This window comes from Camelus bactrianus, chromosome 17 (genome assembly GCF_048773025.1).
Source record: "Camelus bactrianus isolate YW-2024 breed Bactrian camel chromosome 17, ASM4877302v1, whole genome shotgun sequence".
NCBI classification, from domain to species: domain Eukaryota; kingdom Metazoa; phylum Chordata; class Mammalia; order Artiodactyla; family Camelidae; genus Camelus; species Camelus bactrianus.
The window spans coordinates 24,376,561-24,402,505 of record NC_133555.1 but is presented as its reverse complement, the minus strand read 5'-3'; the positions used below and the strand labels follow the sequence as shown (position 1 = coordinate 24,402,505).

Here is a 25,945-nt window from a genome sequence, read left to right as displayed (position 1 = left end):
ATTCTCATTTGTCTACATACACCTCACTGTGCCTGACATAGATGGATTCAAGATATAGTTGCTAAATTAATAAAAGTAGATCAATGGTGGGGAGAGTAGGTCAGGAACAATGTCCTAATATGTTGCTGAGCCCATAAACTTCAGACAAGCGTCAGGAGGCTATTCTGTCCACTTTGTTTTATCTGACTCTTGGAACTGTCATGGTAAAGTATCACCATAAAACCCCATAGACTTCAACTAAGGAAAGAATGACCTCACTGCAGGCTGGTATGAAGAGAAAAATAAAATCTTCACGAACACAGTCATTTCCACCTGCTCCGTCCCTCCCTGAGCACGTGACCCCAGCTCAGGGCAAGAGGAGCATTTGGCCCTGCTGCTCTGCCCGCCCACAGGGCAAGACTTCCAGGGCGGGGGAAGCAAGGGTCCGACCTAGAAAGTCGCTCCGTGTTCTGTGGGTCACTGTAGTTCACAGCTCAGGCTGCCTGCTGCCTCAGGGCTGCCCTGAAGAATGAGCATTCCGGCCCAGGGTCGGTGGACAAAGTGATTGAGCGTGACGGAGGGTCAGCACCGGGCTGCCACTGTGGGCTCCTTACAGGACTTCCAGTGCGGTTTTCATGACGCTTAATTTCTCCCCAAAGTCATGGATTTGAATGCTTCCCCCTGCCATTCAGGGTGTCCCTCCGTGGTACCAGCGTGGCTTTCCAGGTGTAACATGCATAGAGAAGCCTTTAGCTAGCCTGAGGTCGGTAAGGAAGGTTCTATGAATTCTGTGTGTGTCTGTCTTCTTATCTCTGTTTGGGCTTTCTCTTTCTTGTTTCTCTTCTTTTTCTGTTCTCTCTGTTCTGTTGATGTCTGTCTCTCATGAGCTTTCACTTTCTTGCTGTTTCATTCCCTCCCTCCTTCTCACATTTCCCTGAATTTCCTTTCCCCCATAACAAGCCTCTGGCCCTCCCCTGGTGATCTGTTTTCACTCCCAGCTCTGGCCCCCTTCTCTCCCTTCTGCCTGTCTTCCTTTCAGCTGGCTACAGATGAGAACCAAAGTTTGAAAAGTGCTTTTGCTTGCTCTGTTGATGGCGTAGAGATGCCGGTGTTGAAAGCCCGAGTAGGTTCTCCTTTCAGTAAAACCCCTATTCCTGATACATTGATGAGAAGGGTCTGGACACGTGAAATACAAGAGTATGTTCTTGGCGTTTCCAGTTTTGCTTGATACCGAATCATTAAGTTATTTTGATTTTCTCACCCCCATCCCCTTGGAGTGATCATAATGATCCTTGGTAGGTGTAAATGTGGGCACTGAAGATGGACCAGTGTGGAAACCTCAGTCCATAGATCATGTTTCCTCTCTAAGCTCTGAGTTTTGTTATGCCGCTAACAAATTGGTCATTTTGCTTGCAAAGAGGCTGCCAAGCTTTCTGATTAAAAACATGCCATCAGCCAAGTAGACAGATGTTTGGAAACATCTGGGTGTTCAGCACCATTTGTACTAGGCATGCCCAACCCTGACTTCGTTATACCCCAGAGCACCTCTGGTTAGCTCAAGGTTGCTCAAAAAAGAAAATTTAAGTGTAATTTAAAAAAGATGTGTTCTCTTTTTAGAATTGCTAGATGTGCTGTGGCTCTTTGCTTTTCCTATTTCAGATGTCCACGTTCTTGGGTCCTTTTCAGCCTATTACTATTCAGTCTTGCCTGAAATTCAAGTCGGAGCTATTTCCCTGGGTCTGTCTTTGGCAAGCCACACTATAAGCTGTTTTCCTGTCTGCTAAGTTCCATTTCCTTTCTCCTACCCCACAGCCCCAGACCCTGCGCCCAGGTGGAAGAAACTAGTTTCCAGGTAGACAGAAGCCTAATTTACCAGTTACCGAATTGGCAAACCAGTGCTATTTTACGTAACTAGACTCAGTGTAAACTTTGAATTTTGAGGGTCATTTCTGAAGCCTGCCATTCTTTTTTAGGGCACAGAACCTTCTGCTAGATTGTCATCCGCCATATTTTGTAGGATTAAAGGGTCAACTAATCCACATGGTAGATCTTGCTCAGTTTAGCAGTGAGCTAACAAGAGACCCAGGATAATCCCGTGACTTGGCGTCTCTCGGTCCAACTCACCTTGTCCCGTGTCTCTTTACTGGGTGAATACAGTAGCCTCCTGACTTCTGTTTCAACCAACCCATGTTGCTCTCCTACTAGACTTTCTCCATTTGGTAGCCAGAGTCATCTTATTTCTCTAATCTGATCATGCTTGTATGTCTCTCCTTCTTTCTGTCTTGTTCTCTCTCAGTGATGTTAAGGACTTTTCATTTCTCTCGGGAATGAAGACAGACTACTCGCTGTCCCCTCTTCACTCTCTAGCCTCTATGTCACACCGTGTACTCTGAGCACCAGTCTCTCTGGCTTCCTCCACTTGCTCCGCCCACCACAGGGCCTTTGCATGAGCTTTTCCTCCTGCTGTGCTCCCCTCTTGTCAGCACTTTTCCAGTGTAGCTGACCTCTCACTTCTGGTCCTTCCTGTCAGTCTTTGTTGAAACCCTCTCTGCTGGGTTTGGATGCTCACCTGTCACCACCTGTCCCACTTGCAGGGTTCCTTCTGTTGTCTATTTAGTTGTTGGGGCCTGTCTTTCCCACCAACTGTGCAGTCCATGAGGGCAGGAGCTTATGTTTAGTTTACATACCTTTTCTTCCCCACTAATTACTTGGTAAATACTTGAAAAAAATAAATACCAGTACCTATAGGAAAGTTGGTAGGAGGTTAGAACTAGAGGTTGTATGTCTTGACTCCCAGACCAGAGTGGTTTCCCTTTCTCTCCAGAACCCCAAAGCATCCCTAATGGACACTGATATTATGGGGAGTCTGGGGAGTCTCACTATTACAATTCAATAATGGTAGTCTTTTCCCATCTTAGCAGTGTTGAAAATTGGTTGGGAAGTGGTGGAGGAAAGATAGTAAGAGGCTTGCTTTCCTTCTCATCTAGTTTTTCTTTCTTTTTTTTTTTTTTTAACCTTTTGGTGCCTGCTTCTGTGTAATCAGATTTTAGTGTGAACATTTGCTTTAGGCCAGTGTTATATAGACGCATTGAGTTTAATTTATAAACAGTTGGTGGATGTCCTGCAAAGAATGCGGTGAATGAGCTGGTACTCGGTCATCCCTTCAAGCTCGGGAGAAAAGTAATTCCTTATCCACGGTGTGAGTCCTGTCTGCCCCTGCTCCTGTGCACAACGTTCTTACGTTCTGTGGAGCCCTGGACACAGGAGGAGTCTCTGAAAGCTGGGGATTCTCTCCCCAGCATGACTTTTATAGACAACACTTATACATTGCTATCTATTTTTTAAATATAAATTTCAGGTGTACAGCATTACAGTTTGACATCTGTATACAATACAAAGTGACCACCTCAAGTCTGGTTACCATCCATCATCATTCAGTTGACCCCCTTCACCCGTTTTGCCCACTCCTCAACCCCCTTCTCTTCTCCTCTGGTAACCACTCATCTGATATCTGTATCTGTGAGTTTTGTTTTGTTTTGTTTTGTTTGTTCCTTTGTTTTCTTAGATTCCAGATGTAAGTGAAATCATACGATATTTATCCTTTTCCTTCTGGCTTATTTCACTTAGCATAATATCTTCAAGGCCCATTTATGTTGTTACAAATGCCAGGATTTTATTCTTCTTTATGACTAAGAAGTATTCCGTCGTGTACATACACACACATGCACACGTGCGTGCACAGCCCACATCTTCTTTATCCATCCGTTGATGAACACTTAGGTTGTTTCCGTATCTTGGCTGTCTTAATAATACTGCAACAAATGTAAGGTGCATATGTCTTTTCAAATTAGTTTCCATGTGCTTTGGATGAATAATCAGAAGTGGAATAGCTGGGTCATGTGGTAGTTCTATGCCTACATATTTTTACTGTTTTCCAGAGTGGAAAAATCCCCACCACAAGTGCCCGAGGGTTCCCTTTTCCCCACACCCTGACCAATACTTATTTCCTGTCTTTTTGATGGTAGCCATTCTAACAGGTATGAGGTGATACCTCATTGTGGTTCTGATTTGCATTTTCCTGTTAATTAGTGATGTTGAACATCTTTTCATGTGCCTGTTGGCCATCTGTATGTTTTCTTTGGAAAAATGTCTGTTTAGATCCTCTGTTCAATTTTCAGTCAGGTTGTTTATTTTTTTGTTGCTTTGGAGTTGTATGAATTCTTTGCATTTTGGATATCAACCCTCTGTCTTATCGGATATATGAGTTGCAAATATTTTCTTGCATTCAGCAGGTTGCCTTTTGGTTTTGAGGATGGTTTTCTTCTCTGTGCTGAAGCTTTTCAGTTTGATGTAGCCCTGTTTGTTTGTTTTTGCTTTTGTTTTCCTTGCCTTTGGAGTCAGATCGACAAAAGCATCAATAAAGCTCATGTCAAAGAGCTTACCACCTATGTTTTCTTCCAGGAATTTTATGGTGTTAGGTCTTACATTCAAGCTTCTAATTCATTTGGAGTTAACTTTTATGTATGAATGTAAGAGAGCAGCCTAGTTTCATTCTTTTGCATGTGACTGTCTAGTTTTCCCAACACCATGTATTGAACAGACCGTCCCTTCTCTAGTGTGTGTTCTTTGCTCCTTTGTTGTAAATTAATTGTCCGTACATGTGTGGGTTTATTTCTGGGCTTTTACAATGCCGTCTCCATACTGTTATGCCGTGAATGAATCTCTGTTCTGGGCATTCTTCATATGTCAGCTCTTGTGGTCTCATAATAGACTTTGAAGTCGCTGTTGTATTATTCCAGTTTTACAAACTGGGAACTGAAGCAGAAAGGAGTGCAGTAACTTTCCCACAACTGGGTGGTGGCAGGTCTAGGACTCAGGGTCAGACTCAGCTGGCTCCAGCGTCCGGCTTGGTTTCTACACCGGTGCGGTGCTCTGAGTTTTACTTGCCGTATCAGGAGGGTGTGGACTCCCAAGTCCATGGGTGGCTGCTGCTCTGGACTTTGGACTCTAGGTTGAAGCCCCTGGCTTCTTCCACTAGCTCTGTCATTCTGCTTTGACTCCATCACAATCTGTATCAGCAGCTGAACCTCCAGAGGGCCTCGTTCTAGAAAAGTCTGCTCCCAGGTGCCTTTCCCGCCTTCTCCTCCTAGCCCATCTTTCTCCAGTCTTTAGCTGTTGCTTGCTGCCTTACTAAGTGTCACCATATCCAGATTCAACTCTTGGTGCTATTGTTTTAAAATTTAATTTGTGTTTATTTATTACTATTGCTGTATCATTTAGTTACCAGTTTTCTCTCAGTTCACTCACTTTATTTTAATAAAATGAATTGATTTTAAAACAAAGAATTTTAACAAAGAATTTAATGCAGAAACCAGTGCTATTTAACACGGGTAGACTTCTGTAAAACATTATGTCTGTAGTCCGTCAACCAAAGAAATAAATCGTAAGTACTTAAGTTATTCAATTCTAGTGTGAATATTTACTTTTGGGTAAAAGGGGGAAATGAATGAGCGTCGTTGGTGGGTGGACAGCATACTAGCATCTAATTGAGATTTCTTCCCCATTGATATGACCTAAAGAATAGAAATGGTCGAGAGGAAGTATCTTTTTTTTAACTCAGTGTTTTAATGACTTCAAAGCAGCTGCTCTTAACAGGTAACATCTCAAGTATCTGGGCCACACCTACCTTTGCTGGCTATTGTCCTTGCTCAAGGACGTGTTTTATTTTGTGGGAACGACAGTATTGCTTTAAAATGGAACTCTGTCTTGAAACAGAGAGTCACATCTGCGTGGTCACCCTCCTGTGCTGCACATGAAATACGACCATGACTCTCGAAATTAGTTTGACAATGAGCCGCATTGAACGTGTGCTGGCTAGGTTTCTGGCCCCGTGTTAAGTGCTTTCATTGTGTGATTTCCTTCAGGCATCCAAACAGCCTCCCCAGGTAGGCAAGCTTATTGCCATTTGAATAATGGTGGAAACCAAACCAAGACACATAGCAGTCAGGTGACTTGCCCGAGGTCACACCACTGTCAGGTGGCAGAACAGGATTCTAACCCAGGTCTGTCCATCCTGTGAGCTCATGGCTCTTAACACATTCCTGCTCTGCAGCAACTTTCATTTGGTACATTTTGTTCTGCAACAGAGCCGGGTCATCAGTGGTCATCAGAAGATTGCCGCGTGATGGCCGGGCAGGTTCTCTCTTCCCAGGGGTACATGTAAACAAAAATACCAGCCACCTCCGGAAGGCGGGGGCTGTACGTGCATGTAGCGTGCTTTGTGCCCTCGTGAGAAAGACTGCAAAATGAAACATGAGATTAGTGTTTCAGGTTGTACAGTTCCCTAATTATGCTTTTAATTATTCATATAAAACAAGTAAAATGACCTCTGACAGAGACATAAATGATTTAGGTAAAATCATATATTTATAAGATGCTGCTGAGTCCCTGGATGTATTGTAACAGATGCACTCAAAATGCTTTACCTTCCTCCTTCGGATGCAAAATGGTATGTGTAGACTTTGTAACGAGCTGAGAGTAATCAACAGTGTTTAAGACACTACTGAGCTGATTCATTGGTATTTTGGCTTTGGAACTAAAGGGGTATGATTGGTTTCATATAATAGTTTATCTTCTAAAATATACTGTATTCTAGGGAGCACAAAATCACAACCCCTTCTGCTTGTTCCTACATTTTTTTAATGGTTGGGAAAAAAATCAAAAGGAGAGGAATATTTCACAACCTGTGAAAATTCTATCCAAATTTTAATGTTGATAAATACAGTTTTATCGGAACGTAGCCTCACCTGCTCATTTACATATTGCGTTTGGCTGCTTAGGTGCTACAAAGACTAGCTTGTGTGGTTGCAACAGAAACCACAGGGCTGCAAAGCCCTAAATATTTACTGTCTCACTTTTTACAGAAAAAGTTTGCCAACCCTTGTTCTAAGCCATGCCTAGCACCCAGTGAAGGTGGAACAATGCTGTAGCGTGTTAAATCAGCATGAGAAACACTTGCTTTGACTTCATTCCATCCTTGAATTCTCTCTCCCACTAATTGAACGTTCACTGGGTATTTTTCTGAAGTTGGAGAAACGCTGCCTTTGAATGCAATAAAAAAGGGATTTATACAAGCAGGGTTCTTCCACTCGCTTTAGTGCTTCCTTTGTATAGAGAAGTGCTGAAACTAATTGCATGGTTTGCAAAATGTGCCATTAGTCTAGTCCCTGTCTTTTATGGAGACCTAATTTTCATGCAGGCTTTCTCTGCAAGGCTCGAACTGGGATCTCTTTAGGAACAGGAGACACTGAGGATGTGGAAGCTTTTCTCTGCCTTAAACAAACTTGGCTTTTGATCACAAACCCTTCAGGGTATTGGTTGGCACCTTGTGCTGGTTTAGCAGCCAATAGGTGTTTGTCGAATGGACTAGTGATTCCACTCTAGACAACAACAAAAAGGAGGGGTGGAGGAAATGTATCACTTATAAAATAAAATCTCTGTTTTGTCCCCTTGGATATTTCATTCCTTTTGGAAAAAATAATTTTTTTGTTCATGGAAGTCCAAGTTATTTGTCCTTGATTTCTCTTTTCCAGGTTTCAAGGAAGAGAAATACGATTTTGAATTTTAGGGTTTGAATTGATTGAATTGAACTGAATTGATTGAGAAGTCTGTATGTTAAGGACTTCTTATGTGTTCTTTCGGATGCGCGAAGCAAAGTTTTCTTTTACTTGGAATTAAAAGAAATAGGAAAGTCAATCTACTTACCTGCTTATTTGGGTGACTTAATGAGTAGAATTTTCACTACACTTTCTTGGAACACCATTATCAAGTATGAATACAATGCTTAATCCTACTTACCTTCCCACTGTTACTGCCTGAATATTGGTAGTACCTGGACATTTTATTTTCTGATACCTTGTGTAAGTTTTCTGATCAATGAAACATGTCTTTCGCATCCAGCTTATGTCTATTTCCCATCTAGTTCCAGACCTTGAGTCTTGGGGTAGCCCCAGGAATCAGTTTTTAAAAAGACAAAAATCCCACTCTCCAGATAACTTTGGTCCTCAGGCAGATATAGGAGACCCTGATTCAGAGCAACTTACTCTGTCCTTGTCTCCCATTTTTTTTTTTTTTAATCTGTGAAATGGATAAGAAATTCTGAGACTGTTCCCTAGGAATTTTCATGATTTAGACTCAGCCGGGGCTGGAGAGCATTCTACAGCTAGAATGTGCTCATTTATGTCGACTAGTGTTTTTGACTTGCTTTTTAACAGGTACATGTAAACAAAATTACATAACTGTCATCGTGTAATCATGAACTGTATTTGAAGCAGCAGCCGAAATATGTCAGGTTTGGTTTTGAAACTCATTTTGTTTCCCTTCTGCTCTACACAGTTGCCATCCTTCTGAAAGACGACTATTTTGTCAGTGGTGCTGGCCTGCCTGGCAGATTCAAAGCCGAGAAGGTGGAATTTCACTGGGGCCACAGCAATGGCTCGGCCGGCTCTGAACACAGCATCAACGGCAGGCGGTTTCCCGTGGAGGTGAGAGAAACGTGAGGTGTCGGCGTGGAGCTGTGCTTTGGGTGTTGGCGTTAATGAGATGCTCTGTCTTTACCAAAACCCAGTCAGTTTGCAAGTCAAACTGGTACCGTCCCTGCCTTTGTCTGGAAATCTTTTATATACAGCAGGACAGGTGGATATCCAGCCCTCCGGTGTCCCATCTTTGTTTACCTGGTGAAGCATATAGAAGCCACGGACGCCGTGGTTTGAGTAGACTCAACTCTGGTCGATGATTTTTGAATCATTTATGTCATTTGACACAGTTTCTGTTCCCTGTCCATTCCTGAAACCCTGCTTTCTAAAAGTGAATTTCTGTATGGAAGTCTGGTGACTTGGTTTTCACCCTTTAGAAAAGAGAAAAAGGGTAGTTGGTATAAGAAGAGGAGTCTCAGAACCGTCTTTCTGTAGGGAAGCTGTTTTAAGGTTTGTGTGCTCCTAGCTGCTGTCGGGAGAGAGGCTGTGGCCACCGGTCGTATGATTCACTGTTAACTTTGCTGGGATCGATGGTGACATTTTGCCGCCTCTGTGTTAGTTTTCTCAAAGATCCATGCTGCTCAATAGAAGAAAGGGGTGGGTGCAAAAGATCGTGTGTGTCTTTTGGGGGAGGGAGGGAGGGAACAAGTTTCCAAAGTCCTTTTTTAATGTTTGGTGGGGCCAGCGCATCCCTTCCACTGTTAACCTTATGTTTAACCTTTCTTCATGATTGGGATGTGAATATTCTTTCACTGGGACAAACGTGCTTGTTGGTTGGTTGCGTGCCTGTGTGGTAAGCTTTACAAGTTAGTGGAAGAACTGAGTGGATTTGTATCCAGGCCTGTGGCTGGACTCAAATATAGAATGACAGCTGTCAGTGCCTTACAACTTGTGTAAGTCATGACCTACTTTATCATCTGATGAAAACTTGTGACTCCTCTCCATAGAGAAAACACAGATTTGCGCATAATTTTAGAGTTTCATCGCTCTCGCTCCTCAGGCCCATGTGGGGACCGTTAGGCAACCCTGAAGCTTAGGTGAAAAATCCCTCCAAGATGAGAAAATCAATAGTATTTCTTTTTTTTTTTTTTAATAGACGCTTATATTCACAGATAGATTTGTTTCTTATCTATGATTGCTGGAGAAATGACAGATAGCCATTCTTAGAAAGTGCTGCGTAATTGTCTTTAAATTAAGCTGACAAATTCTCAGTGTTGAAATTCTTCCTAGAGGGAGAGTATAGCTCAGTGGTAGAGTGTGTGCTTAGCATGCAGAAGGTCCTGGGTTCAATACCCAGTACCTCTGGTTAAATAAATAAACAAATAAACCTAATTTACCCACCTCCCCTAACAAACAAAAATAAATTAATTATGCTTTAAAAAAAAAAAAGGTCATCTAAAATAGGCTCACTGGCCTTGGGGAAAATTCTTCCTTTATTAGGATTTCTCCATCTGTGGGTCTCCCTGTCCTTGTCACATTAATTGTACATCTTAGGAATAGGGTTTCTACTTCATGGGCTCTCTTTCTCCTTTTGTATTGAATCAATCATTTCTTGGGAATCTTAGCTTTTACTTATAATTGGAAAACTCGATTCCTAGAAGCACGGTTACATCCGATGTTTAAGTTTGGGGTTTCTCTTTCGCTCCTGCTAACCAGTCGCATTGGCAGTGTGAGCTGAAGGGGAAGTCTATGTCCAGCCAGCTTTGCTCCAAAGCGTCTTAGAATTGGGTTGCCGTTTCTTTAGTTAATGTTGTTCCGAATTAAAGACCTGTGCTTGAAAGTTTGAAAACTGAATTTGACAGCTGCCTTGCGAAAGCATTCTGGAGTCAGGACCGGGGACGTCTGCCTCATTCCCAGGCACGTCCCCTAATGCCACGGTAGGTCTGTCTCCTCTCCCTTTTTGACTCTGGCAAAATGCATAGACTAGATGCATATTCTTTTGAAAACTTACTACTTTAAATTTTTTTTTTTTTAACTCAAAGAGTGCTGTGAAACTCAGAAACTAATTAGAAGTGGCAGCTACAATGCCCAGACTTACTGTTTGACCAAGTAATTTGAATTTCTTTCTTTTAAGTCATGTCAGATGGTCAGGCTGCCTGTATTAATGAGGTTCCTCACTGAAGCCCATCTGGTTCATAGCTTGTTTTTTTGTTTGTTTGTTTTTAATGTGATAAACATGTTAAATTACTTAGTGGATATATTTGGAGGAACTTGAGTTTCAGAGATCAAAGGTAACTGGATCAAATTTGACTTCAGAATATGCACAGAAAAGTCGCTCACTTTTGCACAAAACGTGTCCGTAGCATTTTATGTGAAACTGCTTTATTTGAGCTCTTTATTAACACCAGCTCTCCCTGAGATGTTTACACTGTCTGAACATCTTAGGCTTGGTTTATTTCTTCCTACGTAACTACATTGCTTTTCAAGAAGTTAAATGAAAGTAAGAAAATTATAATGTACCACGTAGTCATTTATCAGCATTGGGAGCATTACGTACTTGTCATGTGCACAGAGTCAGAGACGAGTCATTGTAGAGGACTGGGCTGAGGTTGGCCGACTAGAGCGTTGGGTCTCAACAGGAGGCAGCATTGTTCTTTCAGAGGACATCAGGCATTTTCTGGGCACATTTTCCATTGTCACTCCTGTGGGCAGTGATGTGCTACCAGAGTCTAGCAGGTAGAGGCCAGAGATGCTGCTAAACATCCCAGTTCATAGGACAGCCCCCATGAGAAAGAATTCTCCAGCCCCAGATGTCACTTTTGGGAGTCTCTGGGGGTAGAGAAAGCAGTAGGTTTAGTGGAATCCAGCCTTTGTTGACTCGTGTGGCATTCTTCTAAGTAGATCTGAATAATGAGGACTCGTTACAGAGTTGTTCCATCCTCTTGCGGTTTCTAGAGAGGAAGTGTACCTTGCCTTACGGATCAGAACACTGCTGGTCCTGGTTCCCTTAGATTCCACTGGAGATAAAGTCATGACCTTGGGTATTTCAGCCGTTGCCTGGGCGCTGCAGGGCCACAGGTTGAATTTTAAGCGTATGCTCCACAAGGCTCTGGATCTGTTCCCTAAGGGTGAATTGCAACAAGCCCAACTTTGTAGGTTTTGCTGCTTCCCAGGAATTCTTTGAGGTCATCTACAACAGCTTTGTACACATCCAGAAATTAAGCCTCTCCACACTTTCCTGGCTGAAATCCTGGACTCAGTGTTGGAGTTCCTACCCTTAAAAACATCCAGTCTAGCAGAAAAATAAATGTCCTTATGAAAACAAAACAAAAGCCCTTCGATAGCTTTCTGTACAGCTCAGTTAACAACAGAAGAGAAAGTGAGAATCAGATGACAAGGCCATGCCTTAGAGGCTGGACCCACTTTGGACCCTCGGATGCACTCACCCCCTCTTATTCGGTGCTATCTCTTGTTGAGGAAGCAAGTTTTTCTTGAGTGCCTCCTGTCTTGTCATGTAGGTGTTGGGTTGCAGAACTGAACCAGGGAGAGAGTCCTAACCTCAAGATGATGAAACTCTAGTCATGACACAGAAATTGACCAAGCAGTCACACCAACAGCTGTGTAATATCAGTTGTGATTTAGTCTCTGAAGGAGAAGGATGTTTTGTCATGAGATGGAAGACCTTGGTGGAGACAAATATTTATTAGGACCTAATATATTTATTAAGAGGGAAGAGATTAATTGGAGCCTGCTTGTAGAAAAGGGATGTGCAAAGGCCCTGAGGCAGGTAATACTTGGTAAGTTTAAGGAATAAAGAGAGTTCAGTGGAGGCTTTGATAGGCAAGATAATCCCCCCCCCCCCCGAAAAATTTCCAGTCACTAATCCCTGAAACCTGTGAACATATATATTACTTTGTACAGCAAAAGGGACTTTGCAGATGTGGTTAAATATCCCTAAAGTCAAAAGGCTCAGAATATTCCAGTGATTAAAACAGTGGTATTAGAGTGTCCTGTTGAATTCTTCCATAGCTTCTCCACTTGTAATTATCTGTCCGATTACAGTTATCTGTAGCAGCTTCTGCCCTGTCCTAAATTTTCTCCCTACCCCACATTCATTCCCTATTTTCAATAAAGATTCACGTAACACTAACAGAAAGTGAATCCTGCTGTGTTTCCACTAATAACTGAAGTTGGAGTTAATGCAAAGAGAAACCTCCAGATAAAACCCTCTGAGAGGTCCATTAAAGTGAAGGTTCATTGCATGCTTGCTGTCTGAGGTAATTAAAATCTTGTTTATGACAATAAGAGATGGGAGGAGTTGTTGATTCAGACATATTGGTGCTTTATGAGTTGAAGTCTTCAATAAGCTTAAATGATCCAAATTGATTGTGTGTGCCCTTTCTGGTGAAACTCACAGCTGGTTCATTTCAGCTCTGTTCAGAGCATCTTAGCAAGTGAGTAGAAGCAAAGCCATTTTTCCTAATATATACCGTGTACATATTACCATATGGTACAGGTCTACAGTCACTTAGCTGAAACCCTGGAGGCCAGATGTTTTAGAATTCAGAATCTTTTTTAGAAAGGCATGATGGTGCATATTCCATATATATTTACAGAGGACACAATGTGGGGTCTGGGACTGTACCCCTGAATGCATTCCTGTTTCTGCAGCATGTACATGAATATTCATACCAGGGGGGAAAACATCAATATTCTGAACAGCTTCACATCTCTTCACATCACATTTTACTGCTGAATTAGTTTTTGCACCAAAATCATAAATAACAACAATAGCAGAACAACTTTAATCTTGAGATTTCGCGGTCACTGATAAAGGATTTATGGGACCTGTGTTTTAAAAACTGGGTCCGTTGTGTGGTACCGCTGGTTTGTGTTCCAAAGAGCATAGGTCATTTCCACCCAGGACACAAGCATGCTGAATTACTTGTCTACCTGGTGGAATGGGTATGTCCAGGTACCGCTACATCCTGCTCCCTGCTCTGCCAAGGTATCATACAACATTCTTAGTAGAAGTTAAAGTTTGTCCAGGGGTCAAGAAGTTGCTAGTTTTAGGCTGCCCTTGTTCTGTGACTCATTCCCATGCTAACGTTCTGTGTGGGCCTGCAGTTGCCTGCAGTATCCTCATCTCGGGGTGTGTTACCTGGGCCTGCTCCTGTGTTCCCTCCTGTCCACCCAGCCCCTACCTCCCTGCCCAGAGTCATGCTGATGATTTGCTTTCCATTTTGTGACACGGATCTGGGTTCTTCCAACGCTTCTGTTGTAACGTGGTAGATGGTTCTCTTGCATTGGACCCTGAGGTTATGTCCAGGTGACCCGCTTCCTCCAGGTGTGCTCACGCACTTGTGACACACAGAGGCCTCACGGTCTCCACCTCTCTCCACTGGCCGCACTGAGTCCTGGCTTCAGTGGCGTGACACTCTAGAGCACGGCCTAGGTGGACCTAGTACAGTTTGCCTGACAGTTTTACATACATCCCTTCTTTCCTGCTGGAAATAAACGTAGACACCTGAAATGCCTTCTTGAAGACTGACTTTATACATCGGCATACCAGAGCCTTCTAAGAGGCCTCCGTTGGGGAAGTCTGTTTACCTTTGTTTAACTCAGCGTTTTTCCAAACTTAACATAACCACTGTCTCCCACCTTTTTCATTGTAAATTAGCAACACCACTCTTCTGGAAATGAGGTTTATAATTTTGTTCTCGTCTCCTTTAGTCCATAGTCCTGTAAGAAATGGAGTCCTGTTCAAATAAATGTTTTCAGCGGACACCAATGATGATTTGAATCTCCATTATTTTGAAAATAATGAAATCAACCTAGGCTTGTTCATGAAACATTAGTTTTATGTTTATGAACTTTATACTGTGTTGCTTTGTCATTAAAGGGAGATTGAGACATTGTCTATTAAAAATAACTTTTGCAGTAGCACCCTTTTTGTTCTGGCCCTGCCTTGTGCCTTAGTAAATTCCTGGAATTGTTGTAGGTTCTCTGAAAAGTTGCTTTGTACGCAGAGAGTCCTAAGAGTCGATGGGGCACAAGACTGGGCCTGGTCTCCTTGTCCTGCCTCTTGTGGAACGTGGAGACGTGGAAGAGCTTGTTTCTGGTTGTCTGGCGTTGGCGCTTCTGTGGTGTAGCCGACTGTCTTTTTATCTAGTGGCTCCCATCAAATGGCAGGGGAATTGGTTGGCATTTAATTAATGACTTTATTGAAATAAATTTTCTATTTAAGAGCAGAATGTTTCATCCTTTACTAGTGAAATACTTAATTTCCATCTGGATAATCTTTTACGTCTATGTCCTGTGTTAAGACCATTTCAGGAGGCCCCAGTACTCAGACTGTGCTCAGTGGAGGAGATAATGCCTGGTGTGCAAAGCCAGGGAGCGGGTTTTGTGAGGTAGAAGCAGCCTTGTCCCTGGCGGGGTGAAGCCCCATGATGTCTTGACAGTCCTCGTCACACACAGTCATCCTGAGATGTGAACTCAACTCAGGGCTGTGTGATGGTGTGTCGCCAGTGTGCGGGGTGCTGGTAACTGATGGAGTTGTACCGAGAATCACAGACGAGCAGATGACACTCTGAAAAGAAACCTTCGTTAAACTGGAGACATTCTTAATACTGAAACTTGATGTCCCCATGGGGGCCCTTGGACAACCAAAAAGAAGGCTTACGGGAGCCATCATGGTATTGGATGTGGTTATAATTGTAATGATGATACCATTTAATGAGAGTTATGCATGTCCGGAGTGTTTCAGATGTTACCACATTTAATTTTCTCACCAGCCTCATTAAAGAGGCACATACCCATCCCACAGGCAGCACAGCTGAGCTTTCGGGACCTTACTGAGTGGCTTGGCTGAGGTTCACTGTTAGTGCTCCAGAATCTGGGTTCCAGTGTCTCCAGAATCTTAACTAGCCTTCATTTTATTTGATAAAGTTATTCCCTTGGTTTTTGTTTGTTTGCTTTGTTTTGCTTGTTTTTGGGTCATCACTTTAGGTTGTTTTCAGAATCACCAATGCAGTAGAAATAATTTTGTTGTAATCTTAACCACTGTTTACTGTATGATGAGGAAGGAAACAAAGCAAAGGGCTTCCAGTGTTCAAAGATGGCTGAACCAGAAGTGAAACATACGAAGAGGAGAGGTGAAGGGAACAGAAACTGCCATCAGCTCTTTGCCTCCAGATTTCTGTAGCAAACACTACACATATTATGTGACTTGACCACTTCAGTCTATTTTTTATCCTGCAGAGAACACTGTCTGATATAAAACATAACATGAGCCATACACTGTAATTCAAAAATTTTGGCAGCTACCTTAAAAGAGGTAAAAAGAAAAAGAGAAGTGATTTGATTTGATTTTACTAATTTATTTTATTTTATACAATTTATATTAGGCAATAAAAATTGTCATAATTTTAATCATCTCTTATTTTTACCCAAATACATTAAAATTTTTAATATTTTGACATGTAATGAAATAAAAAAGTTATTTCTGAGATACTTTTTTTTTTTTTTTTTTTTTTTTTTTTGGTATCATCTCTGAAATCAGTGTTTATTTTACACTGGGAGCTCATCTCAAGTCAGACTGGCCACATTTCAGAGGCTCAAAACCCACATGCATCTCATGGCTGCTGCATTCAAAACACGCAGACTGAAGGGTTCCATTCCACAGTAATGGAATTTATTTAATAAATTAGCCAAAAGAGTAACAGACATTTTTTAGGAGGAATCTTGAGACTGAATTTGTGGAAATTTTCACACCCCTCTTCCAACAACAACAAAATATATATATGTAGTAGTTTACTTTTGTATTGGGATCTGACTTGAAGAGCCTTCACCTGGATATGATACAGGTTTTTTGTTGTTGGGTTTTTTTTTTTTTTTCCTCTTTTTGTGAGCTTTAAGGATTTTTCCCGTTATTTATTTATTTCTGCATTTGTTCCTGGGGCTTTGAACACTGTTTTTCTCAGAATCCATCTCCAGGCTGAGGAACTCAGATAAAGCCAGCTGGGGAGACCTTTGTTCACTGAGGGCAGGGGTGGACCTCAGGCGGCCGGATCAGATGTATTGTAAGTTCAGGTCAGGAGGATTTATGGGCATCTGGCTCAGAAACACACCCTCCCGACACACATCCTTTTTTGTTTTTGGTCCTGTCAAAATTTGAGCAGGAGGGTTTCAAGCCACCTTAAATCTAAAGCCTTTAGCAAGTTCTTTAGGGCCACCGTCACTCAGAAAAGATAGTCGGAAAGATTTATAAGGAATAGAAAGAAGTCAAGATTGAAAGAAAGTCTATTTCCTCTCTTTCCTTTAGATCGTCAGCATAGAATTTCATGGTGCCCCCCCTTTAATGGAATGGGAACAAATTCTTAAAGCTTCCTTCGCCGGATTGCACGGCCTGGCCCTGTGTTGAGCACAGATATTGCTCTGGGTACATTTTCTGCGATCCTCAGAGCCCTACTGGGCAAATTCACCTAAACCTTATTTTAGTTAAAAATATAAATTTTATCTCTTGAATGTTTGAGGATGTCTTAGAAGACAGGGCTTTAAAACTCAGGTTAATGCATGAAAGATATATGGGTTAATAGTAAAATAACTTCCAAATCCCAGCTCTTACTCTACAGATTTTTGAATCTCCCTATTAAATACAACCTTTGCTGCATTGGTTTATATAGTTCAATATTCAGGGAATCTTCTTAACTTATGCCTCAGGGTTCGCCATTCTCTGACCAAGGAAGGCTTGGGGTGGAAGAAAACTCATCGCATGATCTCCTGACGTTTCTCAGCCTACATCTGCCTTTGAATTTGCCTGTCTCTGTCTCTCTGTCTCTTTCTCTCTCTCTCTCTTTTTTTTTTTTTAATCACTTTAGTTATTTATGTTTATCTTCTGGCAGGGAAAGTGTGGGCTGAAATATTATAATCACTGTATGTGGTTGTGGAGACATAGCCCATAGAAGAGTATGCCCTTGGTCTGTTTTCTGGATTCTTGTTCCTGGGTCTAAATACTCTGCTTTAGTAAAAAGTGATCTGTGGCCAGATATATTTAGGAAATGCTGCATCATATGCCTTCCTCTTATTGCTTGATAATAAGCTAATATGGTAAAAAGTCTTAAGAGAATTATTCCAGTAGAGAAACCTGCTTAACTTTAATTTAACTGGGACTCTCCTAATCTCAGGTGGCCCTGGAACTCTTTTTATTTGCATCTCCTGTGAGAATATTGATGAGGAGAACACACGGGGACATGCTCCATCAAGTCGTTCTGGGAGAGCCCTTTTCCATGACCTGACGCTCTCTGTATACATGATTCCGTCACTTCCCTAACACTCTTCCCACGTTTCTAAATGATCAACAGTGTGTGTTCCTTCAGTTGATGAATAGAGCCTTCTCTGCATGGGACACAATGTGCACTGGCCTCAAGGGACCTTTATTTCCGCAGGTGCTAAGGCCCTGAGGCAGAAACCTGCCTCTCCTGTTTGAGCAAGCTAGGGCCCAAATGACAGGAGTGTAGTCAGCGAAACGGTCGAGGTCCCGATGCTAACGAGGCCTTCTGGACCCTCGAAAGCTCTGTGGCTTTTACTCCAGGTGAGATGGGAAGCCTTTGGAATGTTCTCAGCAGAGGAGCAACATTATCTAGCTTATATTTTAGAAGGATCCTTCCAGCTGCACTTGAACGTAGGGAACAGAAGTCAGAAGATGACTGTAATATTTCAGGAGAGGTGATGGTGACACGTGCCAGAGATGAGTACCATAGGAAGAGGCTGAATTCTAATTGTTTTGAGGTAAGAATGTGCTGATCAAGGGAGATGCGATATTGACATTATCTTGGTTGATAACGTTCATTTTTTGTTTGTTCAGGGAAAAAAAATGGAGGAGAGGAAATTGTGGATCACTGACCAGTTTGTAATATTTTATAGCATTTAATTTTTAAAAATTCCTTTAAATCTCTGATGATGTAGTATACAAATTGTATTTATATAATTGGCAATACATACCAGTTTTGATTACTTACTGTGTGTTATACACTAAGGATCAGTGCAGCACAGAGAAGTGATTAAACATGACAATGATGAAACAAGCCCCCTTTTGGAAGCTTCATTTGAATTCCTAGATGTAGAGTGCTGTGAGCAGGGCTGGCATATTCTAAGAGTTTATTCAGTATTTGCATCATTAATCTGTCCGAATCCTCCCCTTACGTGAAGCAGCCAGGTCCTCCATCCATCCATTTATTTTCTTTTCCACTATTTCCACCCACATTCAAGCCATAGCTGTCTCTGACTTTGATCACTGCTGTAATTTCCTGAAAGGTCTCTCGTTGCCCCCACCCCCAATCCACTCTTCATCCAGTAACCAACATTTTCTTTTAAACACTTGAATCGCATTACCTTTTTTTCTTTAAAATCTTCCAGTGGTTTCTGATCCCATGTTGAATGAATCCCCGGTTCCTACCTCGCCTTACAAAGCCCTCCTTGATCAGGCTCCTACTCCCCTGACCCCTCGTTCTGCCCACCTCATTTTCTCCTGCTGGTTCCTCAGCCCAGAATACTCTCTCCCTGATTGTCCCTTCTCCTGGCTCATTCCTTTCCTAATCCTACCCATTAGAACACTGCTTGCTTTCTCCCCTCCCAGCTTTGCCACTTTCTTTCCTATTAGTCAGCTTCATTTTCTTTATAGCACCCATTGCTTTTTGAAATTGCTTATTGATTTGTTTACTTGTTTGTTAACTCATTCCCCCTCCCGCACCCCCCTTGCATGTAACCTTCTGGAGGAGAAAGAGGTCTGTCTGTCTTGTTCACTGCTGCATCTTGGCTGCTGATGGATACAGCCCCATAAAAGAGTAAGCATTCCTACGTATTAAGAAACCAAAAGTCTCATATTGAGTCTTCATCTTGTCCTCTCAGTGATTTAAAGGGTAAGGAACTCTAATCCCCGAGAATGAACACTCAATTCACTCATAAAAAGGTCGTTTAAAGAAGCAAATCCTGCCCCACAAACTACCTCTTACATTAAGGATGTGAAAGACCCAAATAAATTAGTCACTCCTAAATAAATAAACACCTTCATTCTGTTTTCTCACACTTGCGAGGCCGAGGGCTAGTCATGCAGCTCGCAAAATGATCTTTTTAAGGTCTGTTCTTCCAGAGTGAGCTCTTATATTAACAACCATTACATCTATGTATCAAGACAGATTGTTCCAATTAGTCAGTGAGGTCCAGGTTTTGAGAGCTGTTAATATGTACATGAGCAATTACTGTAGCAGAGTTAAAAGGTGTGCCTTTGGGAGTTTTAGATGGCGATTACCAGTTTCATTCATGAACTAAAGCAAGAGCCCTGGGAATTACGTGCTGCATTTCTCTGCCGGCTCATTCACTGGAAGGTGCTCCAGTGCCCATACACAAGGATCGTGAGCTTTGCCAGGTTCCTCTCCTCTGCCCCACTCTCACCCCGCCCCAGGCCAGTGCCTGCCTCTGTGTTCACTGACAACCGGGCATTGGGGTGAGTGTTTGGGGATTTCCTAGTGAGCAGGACAAACAAACCCCTTGACTTCACGGTACCTGAGAGACCAGCAGAGAGCATCTTAGCCAGAATTTACAACAAAATCGAGTGGGCATTTTTTAATTTTCCAAAACCAAGTTCAAGTGATTTCCACTCATTCCTAATTAATGATAAATGAGAAAAAAAAAAAAACTAAACAAAGGTGCTGTTTTTCTACATTCAGATAAAAAGATGTCTTTTTTTAATACGAACGCCATGCCTCTCCCCTGTGTTCAGATGCCCATATGCTCTCTTTTCTTAGCAGAGTTTACTGGAAGCCTGTGAGATTAGGCAGGCATTGGATTCGGAGTCAAGTAATAGGTGATTTGTAGACTCTGAGGGTGATGCCCCCTTCTTTCCAGCAGACCACTCTCTCTGAATAATTGAGGGTCAGTCTCAAATGTGCCTTGAATTCCTCCATCTGAGTTAAGATATTGCTGTCTCTTCAAATGCCCATAGAAGAGAAGGAGCAAAAATAAGAGCTTTATCTCTTGGGCACATTAATGAAACTCCAGCGGTAGCTAGTGAAGAGCAGGGCATCTCTTGCAATGAGATGCATACGCGGTCAGCGGAGAGAGAACACCTGTGGGCATGGCATGGGACGCCTCCCGTGGAGGACAGAGGGCCCAGATACAGTGCAAATGGGGGTGTGGACTGGGGAGAGGCCTTAGATGCTGCAGAAATTAACCTGGCAGTGGAAGAGGCTGCCTCACCCGGACAGCACGTGGCTGGAATGAACAGTGGGGTGTGGACAGAGCTTGACAGTGTGTCTCAGTATTTTTAAAGAGATTTTTGCAGAAGAAAGACCAGCTTAGTCTTTGGGCGCCCAGAATGGAACCAGGACCTGTGGAAACAGACTCTCCCAAAGAAACAGGTTCCAGCTCAGGCTCGGCCCCCTGGGGGCTAGCAGCATGCCTTCTAGGGCCTCTTCTGATTCACGTAATTCAGGGGAGATTTTTTCAAAATCAAATTCCCTCGGACCCTCTGGGGAGCCTCCTGCGTCAGATGTTGAGAAACAATAGATATCCCCCCCCCTTGTTCTGCTGTCAGAACCGCTCCTGGGGTGATAGTGATGGCTAACTCTTCAAAAAGTACTTACCACGTGTCCTTAGAGCAGTCTTCACACCTTCTGTCACTTAATCATTGCTTATCCAAAACGTCTTTCCATAAAAACAGCAGCTGATAACCAGTATCTCTTGTCTTTCTGGTAAGAAAAATGAGATAAGAGAGTCGTTCTGAGAGCCTAAACTTGTCTTGGTAGAAACCATATAAGGAGCCTAGGAGTCTGAGTTTAGTGACATTTTCTACTGATCACAGAGTGGTCCCTGCAATCATGTTGATGTAATTTCCTTTCAATATTTGGCAGACGGTGGGGGAGAGATGCAAGTATAGTCAGTATCAAAGTGAATACAATCATACCCTACTTCATCACTTCACATATTGTATTTTCCATATTTTGAAATAGTCTTCACTCCCTCAAAAAAAAAAATTTCATTTTCTTCTTTGTACCTTGCTGCATTCTACGAACTTTTCATAATTGATGCATTTTACTTTTAAGAGCTGGGAAAGAAAGAAATAAATAACCAAACAATGAGTCTAATTTAATGTCATTTCTTGAGACCTTGTTTTTGCTAAGCAGAAACGAGTACAAAGGCAGCATATTGAAAGCATAAGAATAATTTTTTTTCGAAAATGCAAATTGTTTCATAGTCTTTTGATTTTCAAAGTAATATACGTTCATTATAAAGTAATTCAGACAACATGCGAGTTAAGAAGAGAGCGCTTGTTTTTCTTGCCAACACATAGCACTCTCTAGACATGCCAGTATGCTGTGCATAGTTTTACAGGCTCCTTTCCGCTTAACTAGACGAGGACATCTCCCATTGTCAGCAAGTAGCTATGTGCACCATGGCATTTAAATGCTGCCTGGCTTGGCTTGTCAGGAGATTACTGGGGTTCAAATCCCATCATTGCCACTTACTGGCTTTTGAGCATCTAGTTAACCTGTTCCTTTATCTGTAAACTGACCTTTAATACTGATGTTTATCTGATGAGAGTTTTTGGAGGAATTCAAAGTGAAATATTTGTAAACCACCTAGTCCAGTGTCACATAGTAGGTGACAGATAAATTTTTGCTTCTCTCCATGGTGGATGTGACATGATTTACTTTAGCGCAATGCCTTGTTGAAGGACATTCTGGCTCTTTCCATTTTCCCCTGTTAATAAACATCACAGCTATTGTATAGCATCTGTTTGGGATAAATGCAGGTTCTCTAGGGACCAGTCGTAGGACATGTAGGTGAAAACGCAGAAATTGTCGAAAATGCTGTTTGGCTTGTTGACATTTGGGACTATAAACCAGTATGAATCAGAACCTCTGGCTTTTTCAAAAGAAGCTGGAAATCTCTGTTTGAAAAAGCCCAAATCCCTGCTTTTATACGGATGCTACACTGTGTATGTAAAATATACGGCCTTGGCCTTCACAGCTTACTGGTGGGCTGGAAGTGGTGACCCACTGGGTTTCACATCTAGAATGCTAATCTCAGAGCGAAAGTTCTTTGTGTCGCAGCTTACTGTCTGCCTTTACACTCGTGAATGAAGAATGTTTAGGATACTAAAAGTTAAGTCAGTTTAATGTTATGTCATGTGGCTTTAAATATAGTTTTTGAAACTCTATAATAATAATAGCCATAATCGTAATCATATTTATTATTATTATTAGTTTCCCTCACCAGAATGCAATATAGGAGTTCCTAATATGGGACTAATAAACTTGTTGAAATTGCATATGAAGTTTTGTACATTAAGGTTTCTTTCTTTTTTTTTCCTTTTTTTTTGTTGGGGGGTGGTAACTAGGTTTATTTATTTATTTAACAGAGGTACTGGGGATTGAACCCAGCACTTTGAGCATGCTAAGCATGCACTCTACCACTGAGGTATATCCTGCCCACTACCTTTTTTTTTTTTTTTTAATCTAATGCTGCTGCGTTCAGACTCTAGTATTATTTTCTGATCCCCTCTCCCCCACCCCTAAAATAGTAAAGAATCTGGAGAGGAACAGGGTTTGTTTTTTTTTTTTTCTATAGGATTAATAATGTCTTTTACTTTCTAATGTACAGACTATATAAAATTTACATAAAATTGTATTCACGATATCATTAGTAGTCTCATGAATTTCCCAGTGCTCTGAAGCTCACGGTGAAGACTGCTACAAGTGACTGTTCTACCACCGTCCAATTGACGGGGTCCATCACTGTCTCATTAATTTCTACAGCCTCAGTGCCAAGCACGGAACCTTGTGTATCATAGGTGACCTAGTTAACTCTTTTGTAAAATAGAAGAATGAATCCATTGCTCTTTATCTTGGCTGATTTAGACATAAGGAGTCTTCCAGCTCAGGTTTACAGCCACTAGATCACAAAACGTCTCTACCTTGTAGTCCAGCTGGCCCTTGGCGCACCAGTATCAGAATTGCTGGGCGTTTTGTTTTGATGCACTGAGTGGCAGGCACAATGCTTGTCACCTTCTGTTGGCTCCGGAGAGGATGGAAAGTTCAGCAGATCTTACCCAACCGGCTTTGTTCAATGTAAGTGGATTATGGTGTGAACGATGGAGGAGAAGATGAAAACTGGCAGGGAGCTGGGATTTGAATAGGACGTTCAATTTTTTTGACATATCTAATGTTCTTATGAATGGGGATGGAACCCTGGTTTTGGTGATAGGTAGAAAAGTTGGCTCCAGGAATGATAGAGTCTTGAATGGATTAGATTAGTACATCAATTTGCAAAGAGTTAGAATGATACACCTTTTGAGTCTGAAGTTCACCTAGCGACAGCCTAAGATGACAAACCTAGTGGCACTCATGTTTCAGAGGTATTTTGTACATCATCTGTAAGTGGCTTTTCCATAGAACTATTATTTCTACAGAAATAAAAGCTAGTGTTTTAATTAATAAAAGTGGGTAATTGATTTCTTGGTAATATACTGCTTATATGAAGCCTTTTATTTTTGTTGGCTGTTCTTTGTAAAAAAATTTGTCCTTCAACCTTCTTACTGCATATTTATTGAAATATTAATGATAAATAAATTTAAACCAAAATGAACTCATTACTTAGGAAGATACTTCACTAATTAATTAAATTTAACCTCCAAAGGCGGCAGTTTAATTTTACTTCTACATATGTTGTGGTTAAATTACCTGTTCTAAATAGTTTAATAAAACAAAAAAAAAAGAATCGCAATGCCTATTGTCTGTTCAGTAAATTATATGTTATATTTACATGTAACCCTGAATCAATTTCAGATCTAAATATATTAATAAGCAGATATTGAGGTTTTTACTTTCATAGTCATAATGAAAACATTAGGAAATCAGAACTTTTCCTTGGCTAAAAATGGAATTGATCAAAAATAGAGCTATGATGACATTTACCATAACTGTCCATTAACACTAGTAATACAAATGTACATTTCCTCAGTGTGGAGCCTTTTGGAAATTTCAGCCAAAGACCCCTGTCTCTTCCAGTTCTTTTTACACCTTCTTGCTAGGATTTCTCCACCCATTTTTATTCTAAGGTTATTAGTAAGTGGTCCATCTGGTTTGGAATATTTCTTATTGCTATGCATTTCTCCAAGTATTATTTTTAAATATGTATTACTTTTCTCTCTCTTCATCATCCTTGCTTACTTCTGTATATAAGTAAACAAGCAAAGAAACCATGTTACCGAATATGACTAAATTTTCTGAGTTTTAAAGGTATCCAAAATCTGCTTTTTTTTTTTTTTTTTTTTTTTTAAGTTTACTAATATGGAAACCCAGGGAGACAGATTGTTTTGAGATCCCAGAGTCAACTTTGGTGATGCCAAGTCTTCAGTATGGAAAGATTAGAATCTACTTCCTGGTCTGTGGTAAATGTTAAATGAGGTATGGGTTTCCATAGTGTTTTTGAACATAGTAAACCTTGGAAAAATGAAAGTTTTATCAGAAATACTAACAAGATTACAAGACATGGTGCAATAATCCTTCAATAGCAGTGTTATTATTCACATTCCTATTGGGGAATATTTGACTCTTCAATGAAAAGCTTATCTGAGGACATACCATAATTGTCTTCTCAGATACAAAGATGTTGAAAGAAGTCTAGCGTTGGTCATTATTTGAAAGACGAATGAAACCAGGGTAGTTTGAGAGTGTGTGTTTAGTGATACCAACTCAGACACTCATTGTCATCCTTTTCTAAGCCCTTTTTGCCTTAATGCTGTACTTTGGTGTTACTCAAGCTGGTGGTGGTAATGTATGAATTTCTTTTTCAGTCAAGTTGCTCTTACTGATCCTCTGTGTCTTCCCTTTCCCATAATGTAATTTATATTGGTTCTAGTTATAATGAATGTCCATTTTTTCACCCGTGTGGTATGTTTAGTCTAGAGGAAAATACAGAACAACTTTCTGTGAGGCAGCTTCTGAAGAACGTTTGACTCTGTTGCTGTCACTGATTCTGTTTTTGATTTTCTGTTTCATCAAACTTTAGAAGCCTGTACTACTTGCGTTTAAGCAGAGATGGAATGGAACGTAGACTGAAATCAGAGTTGACCTGAGTTTTATTAGCTTTGGGTGGATCTTCCAGCTTATTTACTTCTCTGTGGAACCTTATTGACCTATTTCACCACTTGTCACCCTTTATATCAAATGAGTGTTTGAAGAAAGAAAGTAAAACATTTGGATGCAAGTCTTTCTTCTCTAACCCTTGACATGCTATCTGACTGGTAAAGGTTGATTCATTAAAGAATGGATTTAAACTCAGTAGATCTGATACTTTAGGGTTGAATTCGTGTTACTGGGTTTATGACCATAAAATAGGACTTTGTAGTGTTATTCGACATGAGATTTTCCTATTTGCTGGTATCAGATAATGTGAAGTTACTTACTTACATTTTCAGTAATAATCTG

General features: G+C 41.3%; 1 protein-coding gene across 5 annotated transcripts in view; it reads left to right on the top strand.

Moving 5' to 3' along the window:
• Positions 1 to 25,945, top strand: part of PTPRG (protein tyrosine phosphatase receptor type G) — a 673,139-nt gene that overhangs the window by 380,722 nt on the left and 266,472 nt on the right. For all 5 annotated transcript variants that reach the window (XM_074344575.1, XM_074344574.1, XM_074344576.1 and 2 more), the window contains one exon: positions 8,374 to 8,522. In XM_074344575.1, coding sequence (XP_074200676.1) covers positions 8,374 to 8,522 — 149 coding nt within the window. The remainder of the gene's footprint in view (positions 1 to 8,373; positions 8,523 to 25,945) is intronic.